General features: G+C 35.6%; 1 protein-coding gene across 2 annotated transcripts in view; it reads left to right on the top strand.

The window, feature by feature from the left end:
• CSMD1 (CUB and Sushi multiple domains 1) overlaps positions 1-27,284 on the top strand; it is a 1,065,169-nt gene that overhangs the window by 657,208 nt on the left and 380,677 nt on the right. For both annotated transcript variants that reach the window (XM_038133051.1, XM_038133050.1), the window contains exon 6: positions 18,976-19,088. In XM_038133051.1, coding sequence (XP_037988979.1) covers positions 18,976-19,088 — 113 coding nt within the window. The remainder of the gene's footprint in view (positions 1-18,975; positions 19,089-27,284) is intronic.

Below are 27,284 nucleotides of genomic sequence, written 5' to 3'. Positions count from 1 at the left end.
TGATATTCCGATGTTCCAGATTATTTGTAATACAAGAAAATTTTTAATCTTCACTACATTTTTTTAAAATTAATAGAATCTCTTGCATAGTCTGGAAGTACCAATTCAAACACCATTTATTGAGGAAACTGTCCTGTGGCAAAACACGAAGACAAATTGATGGAACTACTTTGTTTTAGATTGATCTATCCATAAGGACATCACCAGAAAGAATTAAATCTGGCTTAGGTGTAAAGCACCATGCACATACATCACCATTCTGCATTCCTCTGCTTGTCATCTGAAATGGTTGGTTTATAAAAGGTAAGGTGCTTTATCATTATCCCTAGCACCTGGGAAATGGTCCAGTGTAAATTCAATCCCAGTGAATTATTAAAGGCATTTTAGGATTTGTGAACTTGATAATGGTATTTTGTGAGTGTTCATTACCACTGCAATTTAATATTGCTACAGAAATTGAATTAAGAGACTAGTAGTCTGGTAACAGCTATGGGATGTAATTTACAATCATGAAAGATAACAAATCCACACTTTACTACTGTGTCAGCAGTGTTTTGTAAAACATGCTTAAAGAAGCTAATTAAACTTCATAAGGCCTCTTGTAGTATTATAATCTGTCACAAACTTTAATCTAATGAACAATTTAAATGATATTCCACTGTAGAATAAAGTCTGAAGTGCTTGATCTTACTTAAAATTGGAATATAGTTGTTTCTCAGAAGAAATATCTGTAATATTCTGACTCAAGTAATTGCTAAATGCATTACTTGTGAGTTTTAGCATTGCAGTGAATTAGACAAAGTGCTAGCTTGCATTATTTTTAATTGATCTATAGTTAATTTATTCAGAAAAGAGCTGCTCACACTGAAAAAAATAAATATAATCAGACAGCCATGTAATAGTAGGGAAGTAAATGTTCAGTGGTATGGAAGACAATAGCTCTTGTAGCAAGATAGCTTGTTGATACAGCAGTGTCAGGCGACTAGAGTGTCTGTGGACTGGTACAGTTTTCTGCTATGCTGTCTTTGTTGAAGCCAAGATGCTTTCTCCACCTTTAGCTGGGACTTGAAACTTCACTGTGAAGAAAAATTACTAAAAAAATTGAATGTTGAGTCATTGAGCAGCGTTTCCACACTTCATTTGGTGCTCTGAAAATTAAATTCAGGGAAAGAATAAATCCTTCAAGTACCTTTAGATGTTACTCACGACACAGTGAACATTGTTAAATCCCAAGTCTGCCCAGCACAGGCACAAGTAGTGTTTGACAGGGTGCTTTCTTTCCAGTTGGCTGCTGGTTCTTCCTGCAATGTACTGCCATATCTAATGAATAAATTATTTAGAGTCATTGTAAACTCAAGCTCATAGATAATTCAACCTTCTTTTCTAAAACAACTTTCACAGATTAAGAGCTGTAGACTTCTCTGAATAAATAAATCTGTTTACAAATTTATTCCTTTCAACCTACTATTTTCATGAAGCTTTTGCTGTCAAACTGTCCTGGCTCATTATATTCCCAGCTTTCACCTAGACATGCAAAGACTGTAATTCTTATAGTTGAAGCCATAGTTTGTTTTTTAAATTGTATATTGTTCTTTATAACCAAATCTTGCTTAGGCAGTCAAATTCATTAGCTGATATCTTCTGTATTTGTGGTACTTCCCTTTAGTCTTGCCTATTTTCAAGACATACAAAGTTATTTCTCCTTGCATTATTTTGCCTACTGAGATTTTTTTAAAGTCTGATTATAATTGTGAGGATTTTTTTCTTGAACTATTTATTTTTTCAAGCCAGGAACTCTTCTGTTTTCTTGTTGTTATGTTGTGTTAGAAGAGTTGTCATTTTATCTATCTTTGTAAAGGAAAAAGCATAATAAAGAAAAGGCAAAAGGAGTGAAAATGTATCTGTGTTTGACAGTGATGATTGAATGATTGAAACTGAGCAGCTTTTATTTTGGCTTGTTAAGTTTCAGCGTCATCTCATTTTACTGTCATCTCATAATATTTTGAAATATCCTGCACTGAATCCTGATAAAATCTGACAAATTCTTTCATGAAAATATATGGTGAATGGACATTGCCATTCAGACTTCCTTTGAGATAACTATTCTTATAGCAAAAATTGTTTCAGTAAGTAATCTGTAGAGTTTAGTCATAGTTCTTTGTTCCTGTAACTAATGATGGTATTACAGAAGGAATCCCTAATTATTAAAGACCTAAACCTATCAATTTTCCTAATGCATGAATCACCAATCTTTGCTATTTTTCCACTGTTCTGATGGTGTTTTGTGGTTCTGTATTTGTCAGAAAAATATTCTGTCAATAGAAAATGTCTGTGGGTTTAGACGTGGTTTCAGCACAGAGCTCCAGGGGTTTAGCCTTGTAGTCTACAAATTCCTATACTTCTAGAACTGATCTTTAATTTCATTGTTATGGTTGTCTATTAGCATGTATATCTTTAATTGCTGTTTGCTGATGTTATAACCTATCCTAAAGTGGCTCTCATTGAAAAATATTTTTTCATTGTGGTTTCAAAGGTCTTAATAATATAATGCTGACATATCTGTGTGGTGACTATCTTGTGTTCCTGAATAGTTCTTATAATTTTTTTTTAATTTCTTTTTTTGTCAGCTCCTGGATAGCAATGTTCTCATACTCAGTGAATTTTAAGGTTTTATTTCTGTGTCCTTTCATTGCTTTTGTAGCTTTTGTCATTGTTTATGCTACTGTAAAGTTATGGAATTGAATCTTTATGGGGTTTTGGTGGGGTTTTTTGTCAGATTTTGATTCCTTCCCTCCTTACCAATCATTTCTTTCCACATAAAATTAAGAATTCTCCCCAGTCTCGATCCCAAGATCAACCAGATCAAGTTGGATTCCTTGATACAAAGGAGAAAGAAATTGCAAGAATTACATCAAGATTTAACTTTCTCACTGTCACAGACATATTTTATGAAAATCCTTTTGCAAGGATTTTCTTCTGAGAAGCTGAGGGGGGGGGGGGTCTCAGGAACAAATGTAAACAATGATTATCTGCTGCTGTGGAATGCAACAGGTGGAGCTGTGATTGATTTTATGTAGTTGTTTCTAATTAATAACTAATCAAAAATCCAGCTGTTCAGACTCTCTGGTCAGTCACAAGACTTTGTTATTCATTCTAGTCTATTCTTGTCTCATTTTTTGATGATTCTTTTCCCTCTGTTCTTTTAGTATAGTTTTAGTTTAGCATTTTTAATATAGTATATATCATAATATAGTAAACCAGCCTTCTGAAACATGGAGTCAAGATTCTGTGTCTCTTCCCGAGTCCTGCATGCCTGGCAAAGCCACATCTCACTTTGTCTCAGTGTTTTCAGACCTGAATGTCTTTATAAAATTTTTTGTTGTTTGGAGAATTTAATGCCTTCCTAACTTTTTTTTTAGGATTCTTGAAAGCTGTATTGAAACACTAATTACCATTACTTTTCAGCTACTGCTTTCTATCTGTGATGTACACTATAGACCACAAAATGTACCAGGTGCATTTTTGATCAGCATTTCTGGTTCAGTAGCAATGCCAACTTGACTACACAGAAGACAGAAATTGGAATGTTGTTATTTGTGGTGAAATCTTTTTCATGAGACAAGCAGGTTTCTCCAGGCTTGAATTGAACAACAACCTAATGACCCACATGGAATTGCTGTGTCAAAAATGACTTCAATCTTTTAGGGAAAAGAAAGTTAAAAATATCACATTTTGTCTTTGAAAGGAATTAAGGGTGTTTTCTTCTCTTCATGCTGGGGGTGGTTCAGCTTTTCACAGGAGAAAGAAAAATTTCCCATGGAAGGAATAAATAAAAAATAAATCAGAATAAGTTCATGATAGCATTGTGCCCAATGTGTAGAGTAATTACTTTAACAAGCCAATTAACTTTAATAGACTGTCCCACTGTTGGCTTGTCTCCTTAGCTGACCTGTCTATTAAAGCTTTCTGTAAACTTAGCACTCTATTTGCATAACTGCAGACAATTTGAGGCTGCTGTTTTTGATTAATCTAGAATCTGAACCTGATTTAATTGCAAGGAATTTTAATGAAATATTCAGGGTGGCAGGAAGGGAAAAGCCATACATAACATGTATGTTTTTTCTGCTATGAAGAGGTAGAAAAATATGTGAAACTACACTGATGAAAATGAGATGTTTGGTGAAGAAGACAGACACTGAGGGGCAATAGAATATCTAACTTAAAATTTCAGCAGTGATAAGGAATCAATGGCAGCAACATGTGCTGTAATGTACTTTTGCATGCTGCTGGGACTTTTGAAACAGTCTGTAGATGTTATTTACTCAAAATTTATTGACATTTTCTAAGAGTTAGGGACTCCTTTGAAAAACCTATTAATTTTAGGAGACACAGTAGCAAAACTGCTATGCAGTTAAGCTTTGGATTGAGAGTGAACTAATAATACACAAACTTAAAAATCTTGAGAAAGGAGTGGATGCAACCTGCTTCAGAGTAAAGGATAACTCTGCACAAAAGATATCTTGTATCCAGATTCTTCAAAATATATATTGTAAATTATTTATATTGAGTCAAGGCAGTTCAATAAAGAAAAAAAACTCTTCTCTAAACGCTATCTAAACACTATGATTTTTTTAAAATAAAAATATATTTCTGGTTCTTCTGCAATATAAATATTATTTTTAGAATGCTGCATTTTGTCTTATAATTAGTTATGTTTACTTGTATTAGTAAAGTAAGTTCTCTGAGTGTAGCATGTCCAGTGTATGCAGTGTACCTTGAAAAGCAGTATGTGGAGCTTCAAAATACAAGAAGATTTGGTGGAACAGTAAATTACTTATCATGTCAGCAATTAAAAATAGCTGGATTGCTATCTAGCTGTGCTATTCAGTGTGCTGGCTTTAGAGGCTTTGCCTCTTAGCCCCAGTTAAAATACCTATGTCATGATGTTCATTGTTGGCAGCACTTTTTTTCTTGCCAGGGGACATCTGGCTGTTAGAAAGAGATAAGCAAAGCATTGTTACTCTCACTAGGAACCCTAAAATACCCCTCAAATGGCTTGGAAGAAGGTTTAATTCAGGAAATATTGCTTATCAAAATCCATGACTAAAGGAACAGAAGTACATTTGGATAAATTGAAAAAATAAACATTTATTATTGAAAGAGAATATAGAAGCAACTTGCCTTCTGGTGGAAGTAGTGTATCTGCAAAGTGTTACTGAGGCAAGAATCCAGCTCACAACAGGTATATCATTAAGCAATAAGGAAACTGAATACATCTTGTGTTCAAATTTAAAAGTAAGGAGACATTCACCTGGCTTCCAGTATATATGTTATTGTAAACAGCTATTATGTGGTTGCACTCTGATTACAATTTGATGAGATTTTCTCTCTCCCACCCAACTTCTCACCCAAGAGAACTAACATGGCAAATAATTTTATATTGGCATGAGCAATAGATCACCTGGAAATAACACTGTTTCAGCATATCTAGAATCAGAATTCCCATAGCATTTCTCTGGAAAACATCTCTTAGGAAGGATTGTTTTTTTCTAATTTTCTCTGACATTTAAGCTTTTCTGTGGCCATGGGATTTTCTATGTTTATTTGTTTTTATTTGGAAATACTGTCATATAATTCAGAAGGGTCATATCTACAGAAATAGAATGCATCTCTTGCCTGATACTCTATGAGGCCTTGTGTTAGCAGGGTATTGAGGCCATGTATTAATAGGCCATGTACAAGTAAGTTTGGTCTGAGAGGCGGGGGAGACATTTAATTTTGGAATAAATGTGTATTATTTGAGCAAAAATTTTTCTATTGCTTATTTTGTCTTCTGTTACATTTGGGAGATGCCAGTAAACCAACTCATATTACCCCTTTTTAACAAGCCACCAAGTAGTAAATCCTGAACTCCCACAAAACATATTTTTACTTTCTTTACACAGTAACAATACTCTAAAGTAAAATATAGCAGCTTCATAGAATGGAAAAGTTTTACATCAGTTTTGGAAAGTTCTGGTTTTTTAATTTAAGTTCTTCATTGTTAGGCTGAAATATTGTCCAAACAAGGTGCAGCCAACATTTTCTGTCAAACTGTCATAGTTACTCTTTGTCACATTCTACTGCTGATACAGCTCAGAAATTTCATTTCATTATATTATAATTTCAGATAAGGGAGACAAGTATTGTGAAGGTGGGTACCTAAATGTCAATTTCCATTAAGTATAGGGATTGTATGATCCTTCCTGTTTACAGTTATTTTCTCATAATTACCAAACAGTATTTTTGGGGGAATAACAAGGTTTTTTGTTTGTTTTTAACCAGTATTTTAATTTTCTCTGTATAAACTGGGAAAACAAAACAAGACAAACAAAATCAAAACCAAAACCAAGACAGCTGGGAATATATTACTAGAAAATTTTGTTGTTCTCCATTAGCTTTATTACTGGGGCAAAGCTTGTGTTTCAAGTGAAAATAGTTACTTTTTGACACCCAAGGATAGCTTAAGAAAACAAAAAGAGGTTTTTACTTGATACAACCATCAGGGCAAAACAATATGGTCAATGTAAGGAGAACAAATCAAAAATGCAGATAAGTCAACTTGCTTGACAAGATATAGTAAGGATGTAAACATTTGCCTTAGCTCTATCTAATCCAAATATCAACAAAACCCAGAAGGGTTAACTTTTACCAGTTGAGAGTATCGATGAAATACATACCATCACTGAAATGAGTAAATGCAGTCATTTTTTGTCTAACTCAGTGCTTAACATTCTTATGAAAAAAAAGTGATAGACCTGCACAAAGCTTTCATCCCAAGAAAAAAACTTTTATTTTAGAAGTACTAATAATATCATTTGGACATGTAGTAAGGTTTACACCTACCTGGTGGTGGCTTGGTTTACTTTGTTTTTAATGTTAACAGTATTATCATTGCTTTGCTGCAGTCATGCCAGTGTTTCATCCAAGTAGTATATTTGCTGATCACACTCAAATTTTCAATTTTTTTATCCAAATGTACTATGTCCACATGAAGGTACAATACAATACGACTTTCAAAGATGCTAATTGTCAGCATCTTAGCAACCACATTTGGATTGAGGTTTTAAATACAAAAACCTGTGGAGGTTTTTCTTAGTCAGAACAGCCAATGTAATTTCTGCAAATTAAAGTCTAACAAAAATCATGAAATACTACTTCCAATGGCTTTTTTAATCTTTTTTTCTCCTGGATTTCTGTTTTTCATTAGTTATTTTATAACACAGCCAAATGGGATATTTGAAGCCTTTCATTAAAACAAAAAACAGAACAATTCATCCAATATAAAATATATAATGGAGAACTGTTACTAAAGTAATGAAATTAAATTAATTGAATGGAATGACAAAACATTTTTCAATTAATTATGTTTGTATATTCATTTTATTTTATTTTGAAAATTCTACAGCAGGAACCACGAATGAAAAAATATTATACAGCACTACAGATCGGTCTTTCTAAACACAGAAATACAGTAGATACCTGATGTACTTAAAAATCCCCTATTGAATATTTGATGTACCTAAAAAAACTGCCCTGGATATTGTTTTTGTATCATTTAAGTGAGTTTTTACAGAACAGGTATAATAAGGTTGATGGTTACTGGCCATTGATTCATATATCTGCTTTTTGCATTGCTTCTTGTTAGATCTTAATCCTCTACTAGTAATTCACAATAACTGAAGGTTAATTGCAGTGGGTCTAGCAGTGGTCAAATGCCAGTGCCCCTACTAAAATTATTTATTCATTTTCTGCTGTGAGACAAGGCTTAGAAGAAGGAGCAAACCAGACTTAAAATTTGAAGGGTATAAAGAAAACTTATTTTAACAAACTAAAAGACAAAAAAAATGATGAGAAATCAGAATAAACCTTCAGAACACTTCTACTCCTCCCAACTTTTCTTTTGTTTTCCCACTGACAACATAAAGAGACAAATTTGGTATTTACAGTCAGTTTACCACTTTAGAATAGTCTTTCATCAGTTTTCTTAGGGAGAGAATTCTCTCTTGCTATGCCATGGAGACTTTTCCATAAGAAACAGTTCTCTCGTGGCTTTTAATTTCCACAAATAGCAGCTGCCTAGAAATCTGCAATCAAGAAGTCCCTCCCATCTTTGCCAGCCTCCTCACAGCTGTGTTCATGGGCCATGTTTAACTTATGGGGTACTATTTTAAGGATGAGCTGTTCAAAAGCAAAGGTTCTTGTTGTATTGCACTAATAGTTTACTTTGTTGTTGTTTTGCGCTGGGTGATTGGAGATTTGCACAGAGTAGTCTTTACATTGCACTGGATAGTTTATATTATATCACATGGTTTGTTCTTCCCCTCTCTAACCACATAGTTTTTTTCCTCACCCACCCCTCTCCCCAACACCCCCTATGGGTCTCTCCCCTGGTCAGTCCCTCCCCTTGCCCCTCCTTGCTGGTATTCCCTTGGCTGTGGTCCTCCTCCTCCACCCCCCATTCCCCCAGGTATAAAACCCCCTAGAGGCTCCTGGTCGTCCCCTTCCCATGTGGGTTTTTCCATCTGGTGGTTCTCAAGTCAGTAAACAGAGGACATTTGTCCCCTTGTGGAGAAGAGTGCTTCTGGTCTTTTGCTTTCGCCTATGTAAGATCACGTGGGCTGGGGTCCATAGCTAGCTGGATTGGATCCAAACAGCCTGTCCAGACATGATTCTTAGAGGTTCTCTTTATCCATCTCTGAAATCATCTTCATCTCTGGGAACAGAGGTCTTCTTCTTCTTTCCCTGGAGGCAAAGGGTCTTCATCACTCTTATCTCTCTCTGTTAAACCTTCTCATTTGGATCACAGCTAGTTCAACATCTGCTTGCCTCAGTATGGATGCTTTTGCTCTTACAGTCTGAACACTCCATCCCCCCATGCTTTTTTCATTAATTAAAGGGATATTCTAGTGTATTACAGTCCATCACCATGGCCTTACTAGAATAATTTCAGACTAAGACTAAATCATCTCCTCATTCCCCTCCCATCTGGGACTTGACTTCTTCCTTGGTGTCTTCATGTTATTCCTCTATATGTCTTCACTATGTCCTTTTCTCTCACCTGGCAAGTTTCATCTGTTTTGTCTGCAAGTTTCATCTGTTTTGAGGGGTTTCACAGTGCTGAAAGAGTTAATCTTGCCCAGGCCTGCATATGGTCCATGTGATTTCTGCTGGGTGGCAGCGGAGCACTCGGAGCACTCGTGGTGATGGATTTTCAGGCTGTGCTGGCGGGGCTGTGTCAGAATGTCAGAGGGCCTGGGCCAGAACGGCAGCAGCCACTCTGGCTGCATGGCTGTTTTCTGGCTCCAGCTGTGTTCAATTCCAGCCGTGGGGCTGCTTTCTGTGTGGGCTGCAGAGACTCTTCTGGGTTTTTTTCAGCAGCCGTGCTGGGGGAGGGCCAGGATCTCAGCAGCCAGGCTAGGACTCAGTGGCAAATGGCCTCCCCTCCCCCTGCCCGGCAGCCGCTGGGGCCTGGCCTGGCCCCTGCCAGGCCGCATGGGCCATGTTGGAGTGGGCCTGGCCTGGACTGCATCTCATTACCTGTTGAAGGGCAGAAGAAAGAGAGAGCTTACCGGGCTTGTTCGGTTTAAAATGTGAATGTCACAAAGGAGTGTTCAGCTCTTTAATTGTCTTACCAGCCTGCCTATTCTTCAAAGCCAGCCAGCAATTTTTTTTTTTTTGCCAGGCACAGAGGAAGCTCCTAATAACTCCTCTCAGAAAAATCACTTCCATGGTTGGTTCCTTTCCTCCTCACCAAGTGTCAATTAATGCAAAGCCAGCACAGAAATAAAAAATTCAAAAGTTGGAAACTCCTGCTTAGATGAGCGGTTTCTGAATTTTATTGAAGAATTTAAAGTTTTCTCTATATGGTACACTAAAGAACTTGTTAAGGAATTAATACAGTAGAACAGTACAGGGAACACAGTAAAAAATGTGGAGTTTTCAGAATGTTAACAAAAATGCCTGTCTGAATAATTGCAGTAAAAACACTATAATGGCAGTTCTCATAAACAGAATTCTGTGTGTGCTCTAAGACCTACATTTTATCATTTCGGCTATTAATAATAACACTGAGCTATGGAACAACTTTTAAAGCAGAATTTTATCTCTGAAGTACTCAATTACTATATCTTTGTAGCAGTTAAAATGCTTTCAATTTAGTTTCATATTTGTTCAATAGTGAGCTTGTTTCAAATATTTCTTTCCCTTCAGGATAGCTGCCATTTTAACATCAGGACCCTACAACATATCTTCTCTGGGTCTGGATGTCAAGCTCATTGAATGCTATAAAAAAGTGACCTGTAGAAATCAGGGCCTGGGTGGAATATCACTGTATTAAACAATGAAATCTAATTGATTGGGGTGTCTTAGAACTTTATGTTCCAATTTTACTGGACAATGAAAGCTATATATCAGAAAGAATCCTAACATATAAGGAATTATTGTTTTTTTATTCATCAGAGTGAGAGCAGTAGTAATCTTCCAAAGGAACAATATTCAGAGTGCCATGGGATATTGTCCTTATGATGTTTTTTAAATATTACAACAGTAATAAAGAAAAGTATTTGCTATCACTGTTGAATCAACAAACAGATGTTCTTAATAAAACTCTTTTCCAAACACCAGTTACAAAACATTAAAAGCTCTTGCCTTTGGCTTTAACCTGTAGCCAAACACAAAGCATATGCAACCATCATGTGCAGTGTGAAGTATGTCAAACTACAAGAGTCTGGGTACTTTTGTGCACAAAATTTGCCTTTGGAGAATAAATTGTCTTCTGAGTTATGTCATGTCCCATAAGCTGAATTACAATACCTTTTATATGCCTTGGATGATGCTCAGGTGTTGATACTTACTGATCTTTTCACTGTAGCTCTTGCATTCCAAGGTGAGAATAATTTCAAACTAATGTGGAAGTCTAAAATATCTCAGATGATATGTACTCCCAAAATACTTACTCCTCTCCATTTTCTATAAAAAGAACTTCTCAGAGATGGAGACCACTCACTGACAACAAGTAAAATTACATAAGTTGAAGCCTTATCTCTTCTCATTTCACTGGGCCAAAGGGCTTTTAAGCATACATGTAAACTGCTGAGACAACATGAGGAACGTAAACTGTATCTTGGGATGGTATGATATGAGTATGTTTTTAGAAAATATAAAATTTCTGCTTACATTTCCATTTTTACCTGCCTGGTTGTGACCTTATTGCTTAAAACTTTATTTATTTAAGGGAAAAAGAAAATAATATGGCCTTAAATAATTTTATATTGTTATCCTAATTTAGTTTTAAATAAGTTGTCACCCTGTTCCAATGTAACTTAATAAGTGCCATGAGAAAGGAACAAAGTGAGTAACCAATATTTTGTCAGATTCAAAATGTTCTATAATGACTACATAAAATTTTCAAAATTCATTATCACAGGCAAAGTAGTCTTTTTATTTTTCTTTCGTTAAGAATCATTCCATATGAAACTTTCATCTAAAATGCTTACTGGACAGAATTTCTTTATAATACAATGAAGCTAGTAATGAGCTTAATCAATGTAATAATTACTCAATAATGCCACATAAACCAATTATGGAAGATCGTATTTTATTTAATGTTGGGTTATTTCATTTTGAAGAGGAACTTTCATTGCATGCTTTCATTTATTAATGGTTAAGCCTTCTACTCTCAATGTGAAGGATAACAGCAAATAAAATATTGCATTTTTAGAGTACTCAGGTGAAAATATCTGAATCATTGAAATTGACATTGAAATTTATTTCATCCTTTTTACATGCATCAATTCTGTGCTTCATTTGAACCATTTCCTTAGACCCAGACTGACATAAGTATTTGATATAAAATTCTCTGGCAAACTCTTTGTGGAGGAATCAGGCAGTCCATCAGGACTTTAGATGTTTGTCAATTTTTTTCCTTTACAGCAAGTGCCCTCTGTATTACTACCAGTCATTAGTTTTCATGACTCACCTGGAAACAGCTCTGTCAGTCTCATTGAGCTTCCCAGGAACATATCCAGTTCTCCGGAATAGTTCTCAGGAAAGTTTCTAGGGGTACTTAGCAAGGTTAGATTTGCTAAGGTCCTCCTATGTCTTTAAGATAGAGTAAAATAAAGCTCACCCAAAATTATATCCATTGAATTGAATTCATTTTTGTCCCAAGTGGTAGTAAGGTACAATGCAAATGGAGATATTTATTTGCAGCATCCAGTATAACAACTCATGGTTAAGGAAGTAGGCAGAGAAAAATCATGCTGGGTCTAATTACTTAAATAAGAAGCACCTCACACTGCCTCTCCCCACTTCTGAACCCTTTCCTTGTAGATTGTGTTACCTGTTACAAATAGTCTCTTATTTCAAATACTACATAAAGAAGAGCGAATTTACACTTTTCATGTTTAACTGATAGTTCTTATTTGGGAGACAACCTGGTCTCATATTTGGGAGACAACCTGGTCTCACTTATCAAGCATAATAAGTATTGTTTCACTTCATTGGTATTGTAAATAGTCTAAATTGTTAGGCTAGCTATCCCTTGTTATATTTTGTTGTTCCCTAATTTATATTAGTCTATAAATTTTTCCTTTCCCCAAGTTGTGACCTCCAGCTCCATTTCACTTTGCTTTTCCTGTGCTCCTGACTCTGAATTTGTGCCAGCTCTGATATGTTTCTCTCTTCCATGAGCAACTTAATTCACTAAAATGGCACACGATGTCTGACCTGAAGGGATTGGGGACGAGAGAATAATTTTCTTCCATTATAATCTTTAAATAAGATCAAAGAAATTCCAGCAAGAATCCAAGCTGATGCATATAAGGAAGGGCAATACAGAAGCAAAGGATTAAGGAAGGAGTAGGAAACGCAGGAGAAGGAAAACAGAAAATAACATCACACTTCTTTTAGGTGGCAGCTGCTTGTCAGAGCATCTCATGTCTGTGAAACTGCAGCCACAGTATGCATGTTTCAGTCTCAAACCCTCTAACACAGTTTGCAAAGCTACACATCTACTTACAGCTAAAGCTGCTCATTACTTGCTCTCTGTCAATACCTGATACACACGCTGGTGTGACAATGAGGTTGATGTAAAAAGCCGATAATATTATTTTTTAATATATCTATACTAAATATAAATATTTACATATAGAATATAGATAATACAAAGAGACTATATATACAAACATGCATAGACATTGTCTTCATTTATTTGCTGCAATAATCATACTTTACACCTTGAAAAACTAACTCCTGTTATTTTATCAGTTAGTGAGTGATGATCCTTGAAAGTTCTTGTTTGGACCTCTATCTATGGGCATGCTCATAGAAACATTTAAGCTGAGAGGAGTGCAAAATGGAAGATAGCTCTCAGCTGAAAATTAGTGTACAATTTTCTTTCTTAATTTCCTAACCCAGAGACCTGTTATGGAAATTCATTATATGTTTGTGCTTGTTTCAGCCAGGACAGAGTTAATTTTTTTGCAGTAATAGTAGAGGGCATGATCGTCAGCATGTCAGTGAGGTATTTCTGTACCACAGGGCATTGCTGAGGGTAGGGATAAGGGACTCCGACTTCCAAAAAGAAGACTGAGGCTTCTGGATGAAAGATTTGTTGTCATTGTTTGCCAGTTTTCGTTGCCTTCATGTCCCCATGAGCATTTTGTATATGAATCATCCTCTTTTTTTTGTATACTTTTGCTACTAATATTGTTGTTGTTACTGTTTCTATTTCATTGCTGTTTTCAGTAAACTGTTCTTATTTCAACACATGATCTTCACATTTTATGCCTCCAGTTCTCAACTCCATCCCACTGGTGTGAGAAGGGAAGGAGAAGGGGAGAGCAAATGAGCAGTAGTGTGGCTTGGAGTCCTGGTGAGAGAACTAAATTGGGGAATACCATTCCTAAACCATTACAATATTTTATACGATTTTCAAAATAAAGAAATAGATAAATAAATAAATAAACAAACTCATGCTAGAGAATACAAATACTTCTGTGGTTAAGTGAATATAGAAACAGCAGAAGTATTCTAAATTGATGCATAATTGTTGGAATGCTTCTGTGGGTTTTTTTTAGTCTGAACTAGTCCTTACAGAGTGTATATTTTTAAATTTATTCTGCTTAGACTAGATTAAATTAATTTTATTATATTTTACTGTATTTTTGAACAATACACTCACTGTTGTTTTGAAAAATAATATTACTTTCACTATATAGATAGTTGGCTTAATAGAAAATTGTGAAAATAGCTAAATTAGAAGGATAAGGGTAGATGAGTTGACAAAACCCACCTAATTATTTCCTGCATTTTCATGAAACTGAACTGTCAGTTGTTTTATAAGATAAGATTATCTGTTTATTATAGTCAAAACAATGTCAAGATCCTTGTAAAAGAAACAAGATTTGGTTCACTTCTTCTGACAAAAGCAATAATTATTTTATTAACAGATCCAAAATCAAAACCAAAATTACACCTCTCTAGATTAGTCATCTTAATTAAATGTAAAACAGTTTTGTTATATCTGAATTTGAGTCAAACAATAACTACTGGAAAGAGAAAAATATTTCAGTGGCAGTCCTGTTAGTAATAATTTTGATAAAGCTTATCACAATCTCTTGGTAATGCAATAGACTTCAAAGGACATTCTGCTTCTATATCTGACATACTATACATAAGGAAAACATTACTCCTTCAAGCCTGCATGGAAACAGAATGTCTTATTATTTGCATAAACAGCAGATTAGTGTCTGTGTGAGGTAATGATGGAATAAGAATTGAAATTACAACATCACTTGAAGTAGTTTAACATAAAAAAGTTTGTCTGCAGCTCACAATGATCAACAGAAAGAGTTTCCTCTGCTGTCTCAGATCCTGCAGCAGCCTGGTTGCCTTTGGATTTAGAAGAATAGCTGGGGTTGTTTAATTATTTCTCATATTTCTTATAAGATGCAGAGTTTGCCAGCATAGGTGCAGTATGATACTAATACAACTATAAAGCTCTCAGAAGCTGGCCCTTTAATTCTTTATGATGCTGGAACAGGCACAGGAATTCCCTGCAAGGCTGTCTTGTTCAGTAAAGCACAGTGCAACTTCTAGTATGCAGAAAGAGATTTTAGGTTCCATGTGCAATTCTCATTCTAAGCCCTCAGGTAAATACACTACCTTACAATTTTAGTTGAAAACTCATTTTCTGTTTGTTACTTTTCTTCTCACAAGATTGCTATTTAACATGTCACTGAGTTTTTATTCTCAGAGAATAAACAGCTATTTAATGCTTCCTTCAGTCTCTTCCAATGCTTCCTTCAGACTCTTCCAGTGCATGGCCTCAAATACCATTAAGCCCAGAGCATTCAAATATGTCACTTGTTCAAGTGACACTTGAATTTTTAACCCCCTGATCCTAGAAAATAAAGTCCTGGCTTCCATCAGTACAGGAAATGAAAACTCAATGCTCTGCAAGTCAAACCAACTATTTCCAGAAAATGCACAAATAACATTATTTATACATATGTATGTGTTCTCTCTTGAACAACTTGATTAAGGTAATTTAGATTAGGTATCACTTCAATCCTAGGCTAGAGCCAATTTTCAAAACTATCTATGCTAGGCTTTAAAACCAGTTTCAAAAATGCATTACATTTTTCATAGTGGAGGCAGAATTCAAACATAAGCGAGGAATTTAATTTCTTTTCCATTACTTCCCATATAATAAATGTTTTCAGCTAAAAGGAACAGACAAACTTTCAATATTCTTTTTAGACAGCATTGGAGAAATCCCTAATAGAGATCAAAGCATGAAATCTTTTAAGGAGTAATTTGATATTAAGAAATATGGAGGGTTTTATCCTATCTGAATAATTTGTCTGATACAAAGTATTTCCAAGCCTTCATCTGATTTTAGACATAACACCTTAACTGAGCTAAAATTACTCTACCTATGTTTATATGCCACAGGAATGAATACTATGTATGTGCACTTGAAATAAAGAAAACTTTGCTTTAGTTGCGCTTTTTCTTTTGTAGCAACCTACCAGCACAAGTCCTGCCTGTTACTTTTCTCTGAGGAACACACAAATAATGTTATGATTTTTTTTTTTTAATTTTGATATTTACTGTGCAGTGGAGATAGTTTATTTGTCTCCTTTTCCATTGTTTTAAAAAATAACAAAAAACAAAAGAATGCCTAGAGATAAGTAAGAAGGAAAAAACCAGTTTCATATAATAGTTCAACTTCTGTGTGAGGTACAGATCTGCCTGCTGTATCAATTCAGGTGATGATCTGCCACTTTAATCAGTAGCCATGTCCACCTCTCTCTTCCATACACAGCTTTGGTTGCCCATTCTTCAGAAATTCCACGAAAATGATCAATTAACATGTAAAGAGGAATTTTACACTGTATCCACAATCTTCCATTCCTGGAAACTGAAATTTCCATAGGAAATCCCATCTACTCAAGATGAATGCTATAGAGTGAAGTGTAGGGGTATCACTTTTGATGTCCACATGTCAGCCACAGGATTCCCAGCTAATGCTCCCAGACTTTGTTGGTTTTTTTTGTTGTTTTTTTTTTTTTAATTTGTGTACTATAGTGAAGAGGTTTTGAAATCCTTACAGAAAAAAATCCACCATTGTGCCATATACTGGTTATAACTTTCTTCCAAGAACCACTAAGATTTTTTACCCTTTCTCACTTTCTCCAACTAAAACACAAACAGCATTGCTGTTTAAAAACATATTCCTATCTAGAGTTCCCTATGAAAGAAATTATGCAGCTAAATTAGAGCTCTGCTAAAATAGGTTGTGCTAAATACTCTCCCAGTGTCATTTTCATATTATGTTTCTTAGTATTATAGGGAGATTTGAGACTGTTAAGAACCTTGCAGAGTTCACACAGACATGAAAATATGTTATGTATTGTGTGTCAGGGAAATATCTGCTTATTAGATATGTAACTAAGGAAAGAGCTGCTCTGAACATGCTTTTATAATGATGTTCATTTAATCTTCTATTAATGTACAATGTAATTCATATTACAATTTAATATTTCAGCCTAGAATTTTGCCAGCTTTGAAATTGAGAGCTCGGGATATACCAGCTAGAATGTTACTACTTGTATATTTCTTTTTTAAAGTAAAACCAACACCTAAAACAGTGTTTCTAGAATGTAACTTTATTTACTTGGACAAATGAGTTATCAGTTCAGTGAAATGAGCTACAGCCTATGTATAGTAAAAACTTTTAGATTTAGCCTACATTTGACAGTAGCTAAAAGAGGTACTAGCAAATATATGTTCCGTATCCCACATATAGTTTTGTTTTTTAATTTTCCGTTTTAGTTATATCTTAGTACTTTCTACACATACATGCAAACTCTTAGTAGATTTGAAACAGAAAAGGCCAGTTTGTAGTTACAAATATTTAGAGTGGTGCCCTAAAATGAAGTGTGTCTGAAAGAATATATTAAGTATAAAAGTCCATCTGAATGAGATGTAGAAATGTATAGGTCTGAATATTTTAATGAACACCTTTAAGAACTATTGAATGCCATGTTTAAAATGAAGTGTGTAAATCCCCTTGTAAAAGACAAACCATTTTTTTTCCATCAAAACTGTTTTTAAGTAGGATTGGGTTTTCCTTATGTTGTTAGCAAGCAGATGAAGAAAATGAGATTATAAATTGAAATTAAATTACTCTCATGTAGTTTGCATAAGTATGAAAAATCCATCCAATAAAAATATGTTTCAATATATTGGTCTTGTTCTACTGCAGAAAAAAAAAAGGGGGGGGGGGGGGAATTCAGCCATGGTTCTAGCTAGACGTCTCCAGAAATGTTATTTCTTAACATGATGAGTTTTCTATTAATCTGGAATATTTAATGAAACTCTGATATCTCATACTGTGATAAAAAAGGCATCTATTTCTCTATACTGATTAATTTTGGAGGCAGACTAAATCCCATTTCAGTTTGATTATTTTTTTAGCTCCAAAAATATGTACTGTGTCTACTTTAGTACTGGCAAATCTACCCTCATGCAGATGATATCTTAGCTGAGAATTTCTGATATTCATCAGTTTGACTTTTGTTTTAAGTAATCAACATTTTTAAAAGGATAAACTTAATTGTGTCTTAATTGTGTGTAGTTCTCCAGAGTTATTCAGGGAAAAAGAAAAAAAAAAAAAAGAAAGATGAAATTTGAAATCTGGAGCATGGTCATGCAAAACAAAAAAAAAAAAAAAAGTTACCATCTGGTAAACGAAGACATGAATTAGCATCATTAATAAATTGTATAGTGTAATGAATGACAATGGAATAATCCAGTGTGGTCCAAGGGCCTGTTGCCTGTATTAGAAAAATTATTGGTGCACTTTCTTCATATCTACTGTTGTGCTTAGACTTCTGTGTTTTATTTAGTACACAAAATCAGTTCTACCAGCATAGCTGTGTACCTGTAACTTACCACCCAAACTTAAAATTAGATAGTGTCCATAACCCTTAATTAACACTTCTTAATACTTGAGATTTGACTTCCTGTCAAATCCCACAGCAGGGAGTCAGATGATGAGACCTTGTCATAACTGAATAGACTTATTTTCTGCTGAATGTTTTGACACATGCATGCACACCTACCATTGCATACACACACTCTCACAAGACTGGTTTTCTTCTTTAATTAATGAAAAAATCGTTTGGAAAAATAAGTTTTAGTCATAAAAAGGATGTAATGAGTAAAAAAAAAATGCTGTAATGAGAAAAAAAGCCCTCATATTTCTCTCAACATCATAGTTGCTTAACTAGTAATACATTGAGATTAGATGACAGCGAATCATTGTGATCTAATATATTTTGAGGTTTGGAGGGGATTTCTCTTTTAAGTGGTGTACACAAGAATTTTTTTTAATATTAGATTTTTTTTTTTGTCTTTTTCCAGGTTGAGTGGTATGAATCTACCTTCTCCAGTTATCAGCAGTAAGAACTGGTTACGACTCCATTTTACGTCTGATAGCAATCACCGACGAAAGGGATTTAATGCTCAGTTTCAAGGTAGGAAACCTATAAAAGCACACCTAAAAAGTCCTTTACCTTTAAGCATCATGAAAGTGGTGGTGGATTTTGATAATTATGTTTAAATATCACAGACACAGTAAAAAGCTGACTCTTTTTATTACTATATAACTATCACTCTTACACTGAATATCTGTTTTCCTTTGTGATCAGACATCTCTAGGGATTTACTTTTGGAACAAGTATGTTTGCTTCACAATGAAGTCTGCTCTAAATATGTATTTGCTTCCTCACTTTTTTCATAATAAATTTCTTTGCAGTCAGTCTCATCTTTGCTTTAAAAACATGCTTGGAATGAAACTTGCAGAAAGCCAATTCCACACAAAGGCAGGCTTCTATCTAAATATTGTCTTCCTTCATTATTCAAAATCTAACTCTTATCCAGAAGCTACATTCATCGTTTGGAAATTTGACTCAACCACAGTATAGTACAGATTATATTTCAGGCTCCTGCATATATTTGCATATACAACTTCAAAAGAAGACAAGAGGATGTCAGTGTTGCTGTCATTTCTATTTATGTTCATGTAGGTACTTTTTTAAATGCAATTTTTAGAATGGATTCTTTATTGATTTTTGTACTTTATTAATCATTACTCAAGATGAAAGACGTGGTAGTTATATGGAAAATAGAAAAGCTTCCTAATTTATCTGTGCTTTCAAATTGTGCACTTACATATGCTGTTTCAACCCTTTTACCACCCACCCCCCCCCCCAGCATCAAATCCTTTAGGAATTTAGACATTTGTGTTTTTTCCCTGAAACTGTGGGACCTCTATTAATTTTGAAATGACAAATACATTTCAATAACTGTATGTTTTCTGGTGACTACGGCATGCATGTGCAACAAAAGCATTAAATATACATAGTTCTTTTAGTTTTAAAAATATTTTGAATATTTCAGAAAAAAAAAATCTGAAATTTCATTTCATTTTGGCAACACAGCATGTGATCCTTTGATCTTACAACTTATTTTTTTCCAAAGTTTACCAAGGATGCATATATAATACCACTGCTGTGTACTATGAATATAAATGCACTGCTTATGTTAACTCTGTGTCTTAAAGTCTTAAGCCTGTCAATTGGGGTCCACAAAAACATGGTGATTTGTTGTGCTGAGGCACCAGAAAACTATGAATCAACAGAATAACAAGTAGGAAGTTTGTGATGATGTAACATACACTGGAAAACAATTTTTGTTCTTCTTCAATATATTTTTTCTCTAGATAAATACTCACCAAGTAGTTAAAACTTTTGAGAACTATCTGGAGAGATCGTTATTTCAGATGTGTCTCTCTTGATGTGCATAATACATCAGATATTGGGTTAAAGTGTGAACTTCCTGATGTGCAATATACCTTGAATGACATGTGGAAGTATCCTATTGCAATTCAAAATCTGACAATTACAGAAATTTTCTTTCTTAGTTTAAATAATTCTTATGAATTGCAGTTTTATAAATTTTACTGTATTTAATACAAAGATTTCTGAATTACGTGAGAGATCATGACTTACATAGTTATCTATTTTATCAGTCTCAGTTGCAATTAAATAAATTCCTATGTTAGTGATAGAAACATAAACTGTGTTGAAACTTAGGAGAAAGATTTCAAGATCCATAGGATGAAAATTCATAGTGGTATAAAAATCAGGTTAATCTAACAGCTTCAATAAGTTCTTTTTATTACACAACATTAGTAATTATATTATGTGTGTATTTGAAAACTAAGCAGAATTAACAATATTTTCAGCTAGAGTAATCTACTAGTACCACAAATTGCACAATAGCAGAGGTTAGAAGAGCTCTCTAGAGCTCATCTAGCCCTGTGTCCTTCTCAAAGAAGTGTAACCTAAAGCAAGCTGCTCAGGACTGGGTCAGGGGTGGGTTTTGAATACCTCCAAGATTAGAGACTCTGCAGCCTCTCTGGGCAACCAGTGCCAGTGTTTACCCTCAGAGTAAAAAGGTTTTTGCTTTTTTGTTACTGGGTTTTCCTGAGCTTCAATTTGAGCTTATTGCTTCCCATCTTGTCAATGGATCTCATCATGAAGACTCTGTCTCCACCTACTTTACACTATCTCATCTCACAGGTATTAATTCACACCAATAAGATCCACCCGTAATCCTCCCAAGTTTTCTCTTCTCCAAGCTGTAACATCCCAGCTCTTTGAGCTTCTCCCTTATGTTTTTGTTTTCAGAAACTTATTTCTGCTAAAATTCAACAGCCTTCACATCTATTTCCATCTTAGGTGCTTCTCTCAAGTTAAATATTCATTTGAACTGATCATGAAACAAACAAACAAAAAAACCCCAACAAAATAAACCCCCAAAAAACAAAAAGCTAAATCTTGTGACATACATGACCTTGTTTTCAGGCACAAAACCTAGCAGTGAAAGAATGCCTCCAATGTCTGATTGTCTCCAGACACAATCCTTGTATTTGTCCTCTGGGCAAATCCTGCATTGCAGGCTATATGACTCTGAGACCTCCAAGTAACATTTTGCTTATGGGCAGCTATTCCCAATAGTTTAAACAGACTGTTTCAGAATACACACATGTAGTTGGGGTTGATGTGTTGATATATTGAGCTATCCTGTCTTCGAGACACGTGAAATAAACATATAGACTTTTTAGTGTAACCATTTAACACTCACTTTGCTAATAGATGAGTCCTCCTTACCAGACCAAACTGAAGGAATCTTTGTGTTTGTTCTAATTTCCCAGAAATTCTCAATCTTGAGCAGCTGTCCTCAGGGCATTTGGGACTGAACTTTCTGATGTTACTTTGACTGCATTCTCCTGTTGCTGCTTGCTAGAAACAATAGCTCTTTAAAGTCAGTCTGTGCTGTCTTTTTGTGACTGCTTTCTTGGTTCATTCATGTGTGTGTGTGGTGAAGATGTATAATTGTGCTGCAAAATAACAATAGACTATTGTTTCAGGGAAATAGAAAAGTCAGTCATTTTAATTTCAGTCCTTAGATATTAAATGGAAGCAGTCTTTATGCTTTGCCAGGTAGTAAGTTACTGTGCTTTAGAGCCCTTATATAGATTTTTCATGGTAGCTGTCAGGTGTAAATGCTATTCACAAAACAAAGTCACAAGCTTGTCCATTTGCAGATAGCATCATAAGGACCATGGTGGGCTGATGTTGGCTGGATGTAAGGTACCCACCATATCAGTCATTCACTCCTCCACCTCACCAGGACAAGTAAGAGAAAATGTATTGAGATAAGGACAGCAAAGTATCACTCCCCCGTTATAGTCATGGGCAAATCAAGCTCAACCCTCACATATTCTCACTCTTTTCTCTGGCTGCTATTAATGCTGCACTGTGACTTTTTTCCTTCTTAAATATGTTATCCCATTGCTGATGGGCTCAGCCTTAACTAGTGGCAGGTCAGTCTTGGAGCCATCTGGTTTTGGTCCTATTGGACATGAGGGAAGCTTCTGACAGCTCTTCACGGAAGCCACCCCTGCAGCACCCTTACCCCCCTACAAAAAGCTGCTGTTCAAACTCAATACACAAATATATTTCTGATATTTTTACATTTTTAATATAAATCTATTAAAATATATCTGTTCTGATCTCACACACCTCTTGTGCCAATTTAATCCATAAACAGATAACGGTTCCTTCCCTAAAAACTCCATAATTATCTGTAGCAGTCTGAAATGCCACTAGCATAGTCCACGGTAAGGAAGCAAAAAGAACCTTTGCATAAAATCCACAGATGTTTTATTCAGCCATGCAGTGAGATGATCACGTCCCAGATGCACACACATGGAGGGTCCAGCTTTCTCTCTGCAGGGGCCTGGGGGTGACCCTGGTCTCTGTTCCGTACAAAGGTGAGGGCCAATCAGGGAATAGGGAGGTGTGGCTCAGGGACATAGGGACAGAGATAGGAACAGGGGAAGGAGCCAATGGGGTCTAACAGCTTTTTGAGGGAAGCTTCTTGTGTTTCCCTAGACCAGGGAATGTCCTCCTGGGGTCTCCACAATTATCCTTGTGGAATACCAAAATGCTCATCCCTTTTACTCCACAATGAGCTCTGTATCCCTAAGCAGGGCCCCTCCTGGGTCGCTGAAGTGACTGGAAAGCTCCTAGAGTGAGCTGTGCCCTAGCCCCTGGGACTGGGTCTCACCAGGGATAGCCCTGGGGAGGCTGGGGTAGAGATTGGGTCTCTGTGTTGGTTCCCCCACTTGCCCAGGACCCTCTACATTTCTTCTACACCTGTGGTGATGGATCTAGGGTGGTTGCAGAAAGGCCAGGGAGAGGCATTTGTCTCACCCATCCACCACCATATCTCTATGCTTCCCTGTGTGTGCACAGGTGAGCTTTTTTTGACTCACTGTCCTGGCTGCAGAGTATAGCCATGATATTTTCATAAAAATCCTTTTGTCAGGATTTTCTTCTCCTGAGAAGCTGAGAGGGCCTCAGGAACAAATGTAAACAAATTACTGTCTGCTGCTGTGGAATGCCACAGGTGCTTTCTTGATTGGTCCATGTTGGATGTTTCTACTTAATAACCAATCAAGGATGCAGCTGGGTCAGACTCTCTGGGAGTCACAAGCCTTTGTTATTCATTCCTTTCTATTTCTGTCTCACCTTCTGATGCATCTTTCTCTCTGTTCTTTTAGTATAGTTTTAGAGTGGCATTTTTAATATAATATGTATCATAATATAATAAACCAGCCTTCTGAAACATGGAGTCAAGATTTCTCCATCTCTCACCCTTGTCCTGGCTGCCCTGAAGACCACAGCAGAGGGGGCAGGCCCAACATCCATGTGGGCAGGGCCAGGTTGCTGTTCTATACCAGCCATATCATTGGTGGTGGGGTGGTTTTGGGGGCCAGAAAAGGTTGAGTGCATCCCCAGAAGCACCTAATTCTGCCTTTCTGTTGGGGAGGTTGTTGGGGTCAGCTCTGTCAGGGTCATCCTCTGCTGCTGGTGCTGCTCATCCCTGTCCTGTTTCTGGGATGGGCTTGGAGACGTAAAGCCACTGTGTCTCCAAGCCATGGTGCTGACAAAAGCAGGACTGCTCTGTTGGGGAGCCAAAACCCCAGCAGAGCCAGCACAGTGCAGTGCCAGTGCCAGAAGCAGCCATGCAGAATCCAGTCTAGCATCTGAACTGGCAGTGTGGCATGACACAGACAATCTGGCTTTCAGGGGTTTGTCCACCATTGTTTCCCATTGTCTTTGGCTCAAGGACAGGGACAATCAACCAAAGGAGCGGCCACCATCTTGTCTTTGTCCCAGGGGCTACATGGATGTGACCTATGGGGAGCATCCACCATCCTGTCTTTGTCCTGGCAGCCACATGAAACTAAGTCAAGGTGGGGAAATTCTGTGTGTAAAGGTGTGTAAAGCACCTTCTCTTTTTTTTATACTGTTGTTATTGATATTGTTGCTGTTACCGTGTGTTCCTTATTCCATGGCTTTTTTTTTCTTTTATTATCTCAACCTATAGTCTCTGTCTTTATCTTTCTCCTACTAGAAAGGGTGAGGGGAAGGGGAATGGTTTATTTGGAGTTTCATTTCCATCTCTTGTTAAATCTCCACACTAACTTAGTGCATCTAACACTGTCACTGGCTTCTTGAAAGCAAGTCAGTATGGTAGGCAGCATAACACACCTCTTTGAGCAACAATGGGATAATAAACTTCTTTTCTTTTCCTAGTAAGAATTCTGATTATCACACTTTTTATATAGTTAGCATACAGATCCTTCAATTACTCTTTCCCCCTCATATCAAATTAACATCATGTTTATTATTATCTTACCATAGCTATATTATTGCCGTAACTTGGCCTTTTCCAGTCAGTCAAAACTAATACTAACAAGCAGTCAATTTAATTTTCTTTTCTTTGTTTAATCTTTGATCAGGCAAACAGAATTATTATAATTTATTTCATTAAAATATTGGAACTACCAATTGGATATAAAGCTATGCATAATTAATTTGTTCAGCAATTTTTTCAGATATTTGTAGCTTGCATTTTTAGCAATATTTAGTGCCCCATTTTTATCATGGTCAAGAAAATCGGCTCAGTGGTATAAAAAAATCAGCACTATACTGGACTAGCACATCTTAATTCATCAAATAAATACAGTTTTAAAACACTTAGCTAGCTGAATTTATAAATAAAATATTGTAGTGTAAAAAGTGAATCCAAATAATTGGTGTTTGGACATCCTCTTGAATTATATTTATTGTCCCATCTTCCATTAGATTGTAGTAAAAGTTTAAAGAAAAATTGAAAATTTAAAAAATTAATTAGGTATAGAGCAAAGGGTTTGTTTCAGTATTTGCTGTTCTTTCCTCTCCACATATCCTCTGTCATTTTCATTTGATTTTTTTGTATTTTGATGTTGATTTCGTCAATAAAAATATATATGTCCCAATTTCTCTGTGTTTATTTGTGGAATTTGTTTTCATATTTTCAGAGTTTCTATTCAGAAGGAGGCATGGTGTTGAATGTCCCTGAAAACCACCAGAAAAAAAATTACAGTGCAGTGACATGCTCTGTCTTGTCTTCTTCATATCTGCCATACCAGCAACATTGGTCTCATAGAAATGAATTCCCACAGTATATATCACTGGATACAGTTCTTGTTCTGCCTTGTTCCTTGATGGCATTGCCATGTGGGGAAAGATGTTACAGTCATTCAGTTCTTCACTTCTTTTTTTTTTTCTTTTTTTTTTAATTCCTCTATCCTCACCTATGCTAATACATTAATTCCCTTTGCATATTCAGTGGGAGTTGCAGAGCACATGATTTGTCTTATGTCAGTGCTTCATAAATGTGTAAATTCCCCAGAGGTGAAGTATCCTTAACAGGCTAACTAGGAGATGAAAACCTGGCACTTCCTAGAAACAAAGCTTATCAATGTACACAGGATGACTTCAAAGGCATCATAAAGAATCCCCTGCTTTTTTGCCTACTTACAGGATGTACAGTATGCCTGTTTAGCTTTTGCTTATTGCCAGAAGAATGGAATGGTTTTTAAAAATAGTTTTGTTTTCCTTTTAGGAGGAAAGAACCCCACAATATCTTTATCTATACAGCTAAAAGTGGTCCGCTTAAGTTAAATATTTATTACAAAATTTCTAAAAATAGAAAAGAATAAGAGAGCTTCCAAAGCAAAACATGAATAATGGCTGTGTTTACTTTTTTACTCTTGCAGTAACTCCGGCCTCTGTTGCAGAGCATTTCAAATAAAGTATTTTATTTTTGGCAAGTTTTCAGACAGGTTCAAGAAGGTATTAGGTATTTTGATAATTATGCACCAAAGTTATCTATCTGTTGTGTTTAATTACATTCAGTATTTCAGGATTTAACAAACAGATAATCCTGAAGTCAAACAATGAATATAATAGAGGATGCTGAAATAAATGTATGCTAATGGAAAACCATGAGTGAAAAAATGTAAATCAACTTGCAATTGCTAGTTCTTTCAATGAATTTTCATAATTCACAAAGTCTGCCTATAAATGCTTGTCCTTTCCACATATTGTTTAAAATGCGTTGGTTTAAATAAGTGAAAAGAATTTGCAGTGTTTTGTTGATGCATGGTACTTTTAGTCAGGGGTTTCATTAGAATTGTTATTTTGAGTAAATGTAGAAGGAAAATTAATAAAAGCAATTGATAACATCAAGAGCCAGAAAATTTTCTAGCTCTTAAATGATGCTGAATAGACTTTTTCTTTAAATGGTTCTGAGACAAAAAAATATATTTTGTTAAATTTTATTATCAAGAGAGTAAACCATTCTTGATATGAAAACATCAACAAGGACATAATCCACCATCTTTCTTGACAATTCTTTTCTGTTGTTAATAGAACCACTTATGTAGTAATACTTCTTAAGTGTCTAGTAAAATCTTGCTAAAAAGTCTCAGATGTAGCTGTCTCATGATATCAGCACTTAGAAGATGCCAATTTAGTAACGGCCATTCAGTTAAGACTATTGAAAAGACTATGGTTGAAGTAGCATTCAAACAAGGAACTGAATGGTTCTGATTTTATGATATACTTTTAGAGGCAGTTCTTAGACACTACTACCCAGTGTGTTCTGTAACGCTGTATATTCATAGACTAAATTGTATTGATACAATTTTCCAGAACTATAGAAAATATCTGCATTCATTGAAGACTTGATGCCTGCTGGACCGGTTT

The sequence above is a fragment of the Motacilla alba genome, chromosome 3 (assembly GCF_015832195.1).
Source record: "Motacilla alba alba isolate MOTALB_02 chromosome 3, Motacilla_alba_V1.0_pri, whole genome shotgun sequence".
NCBI classification, from domain to species: Eukaryota; Metazoa; Chordata; class Aves; order Passeriformes; family Motacillidae; genus Motacilla; species Motacilla alba.
The sequence above is the reverse complement of the archived record's forward strand: the minus strand, read 5'-3'. Positions and strand labels throughout refer to the sequence as shown.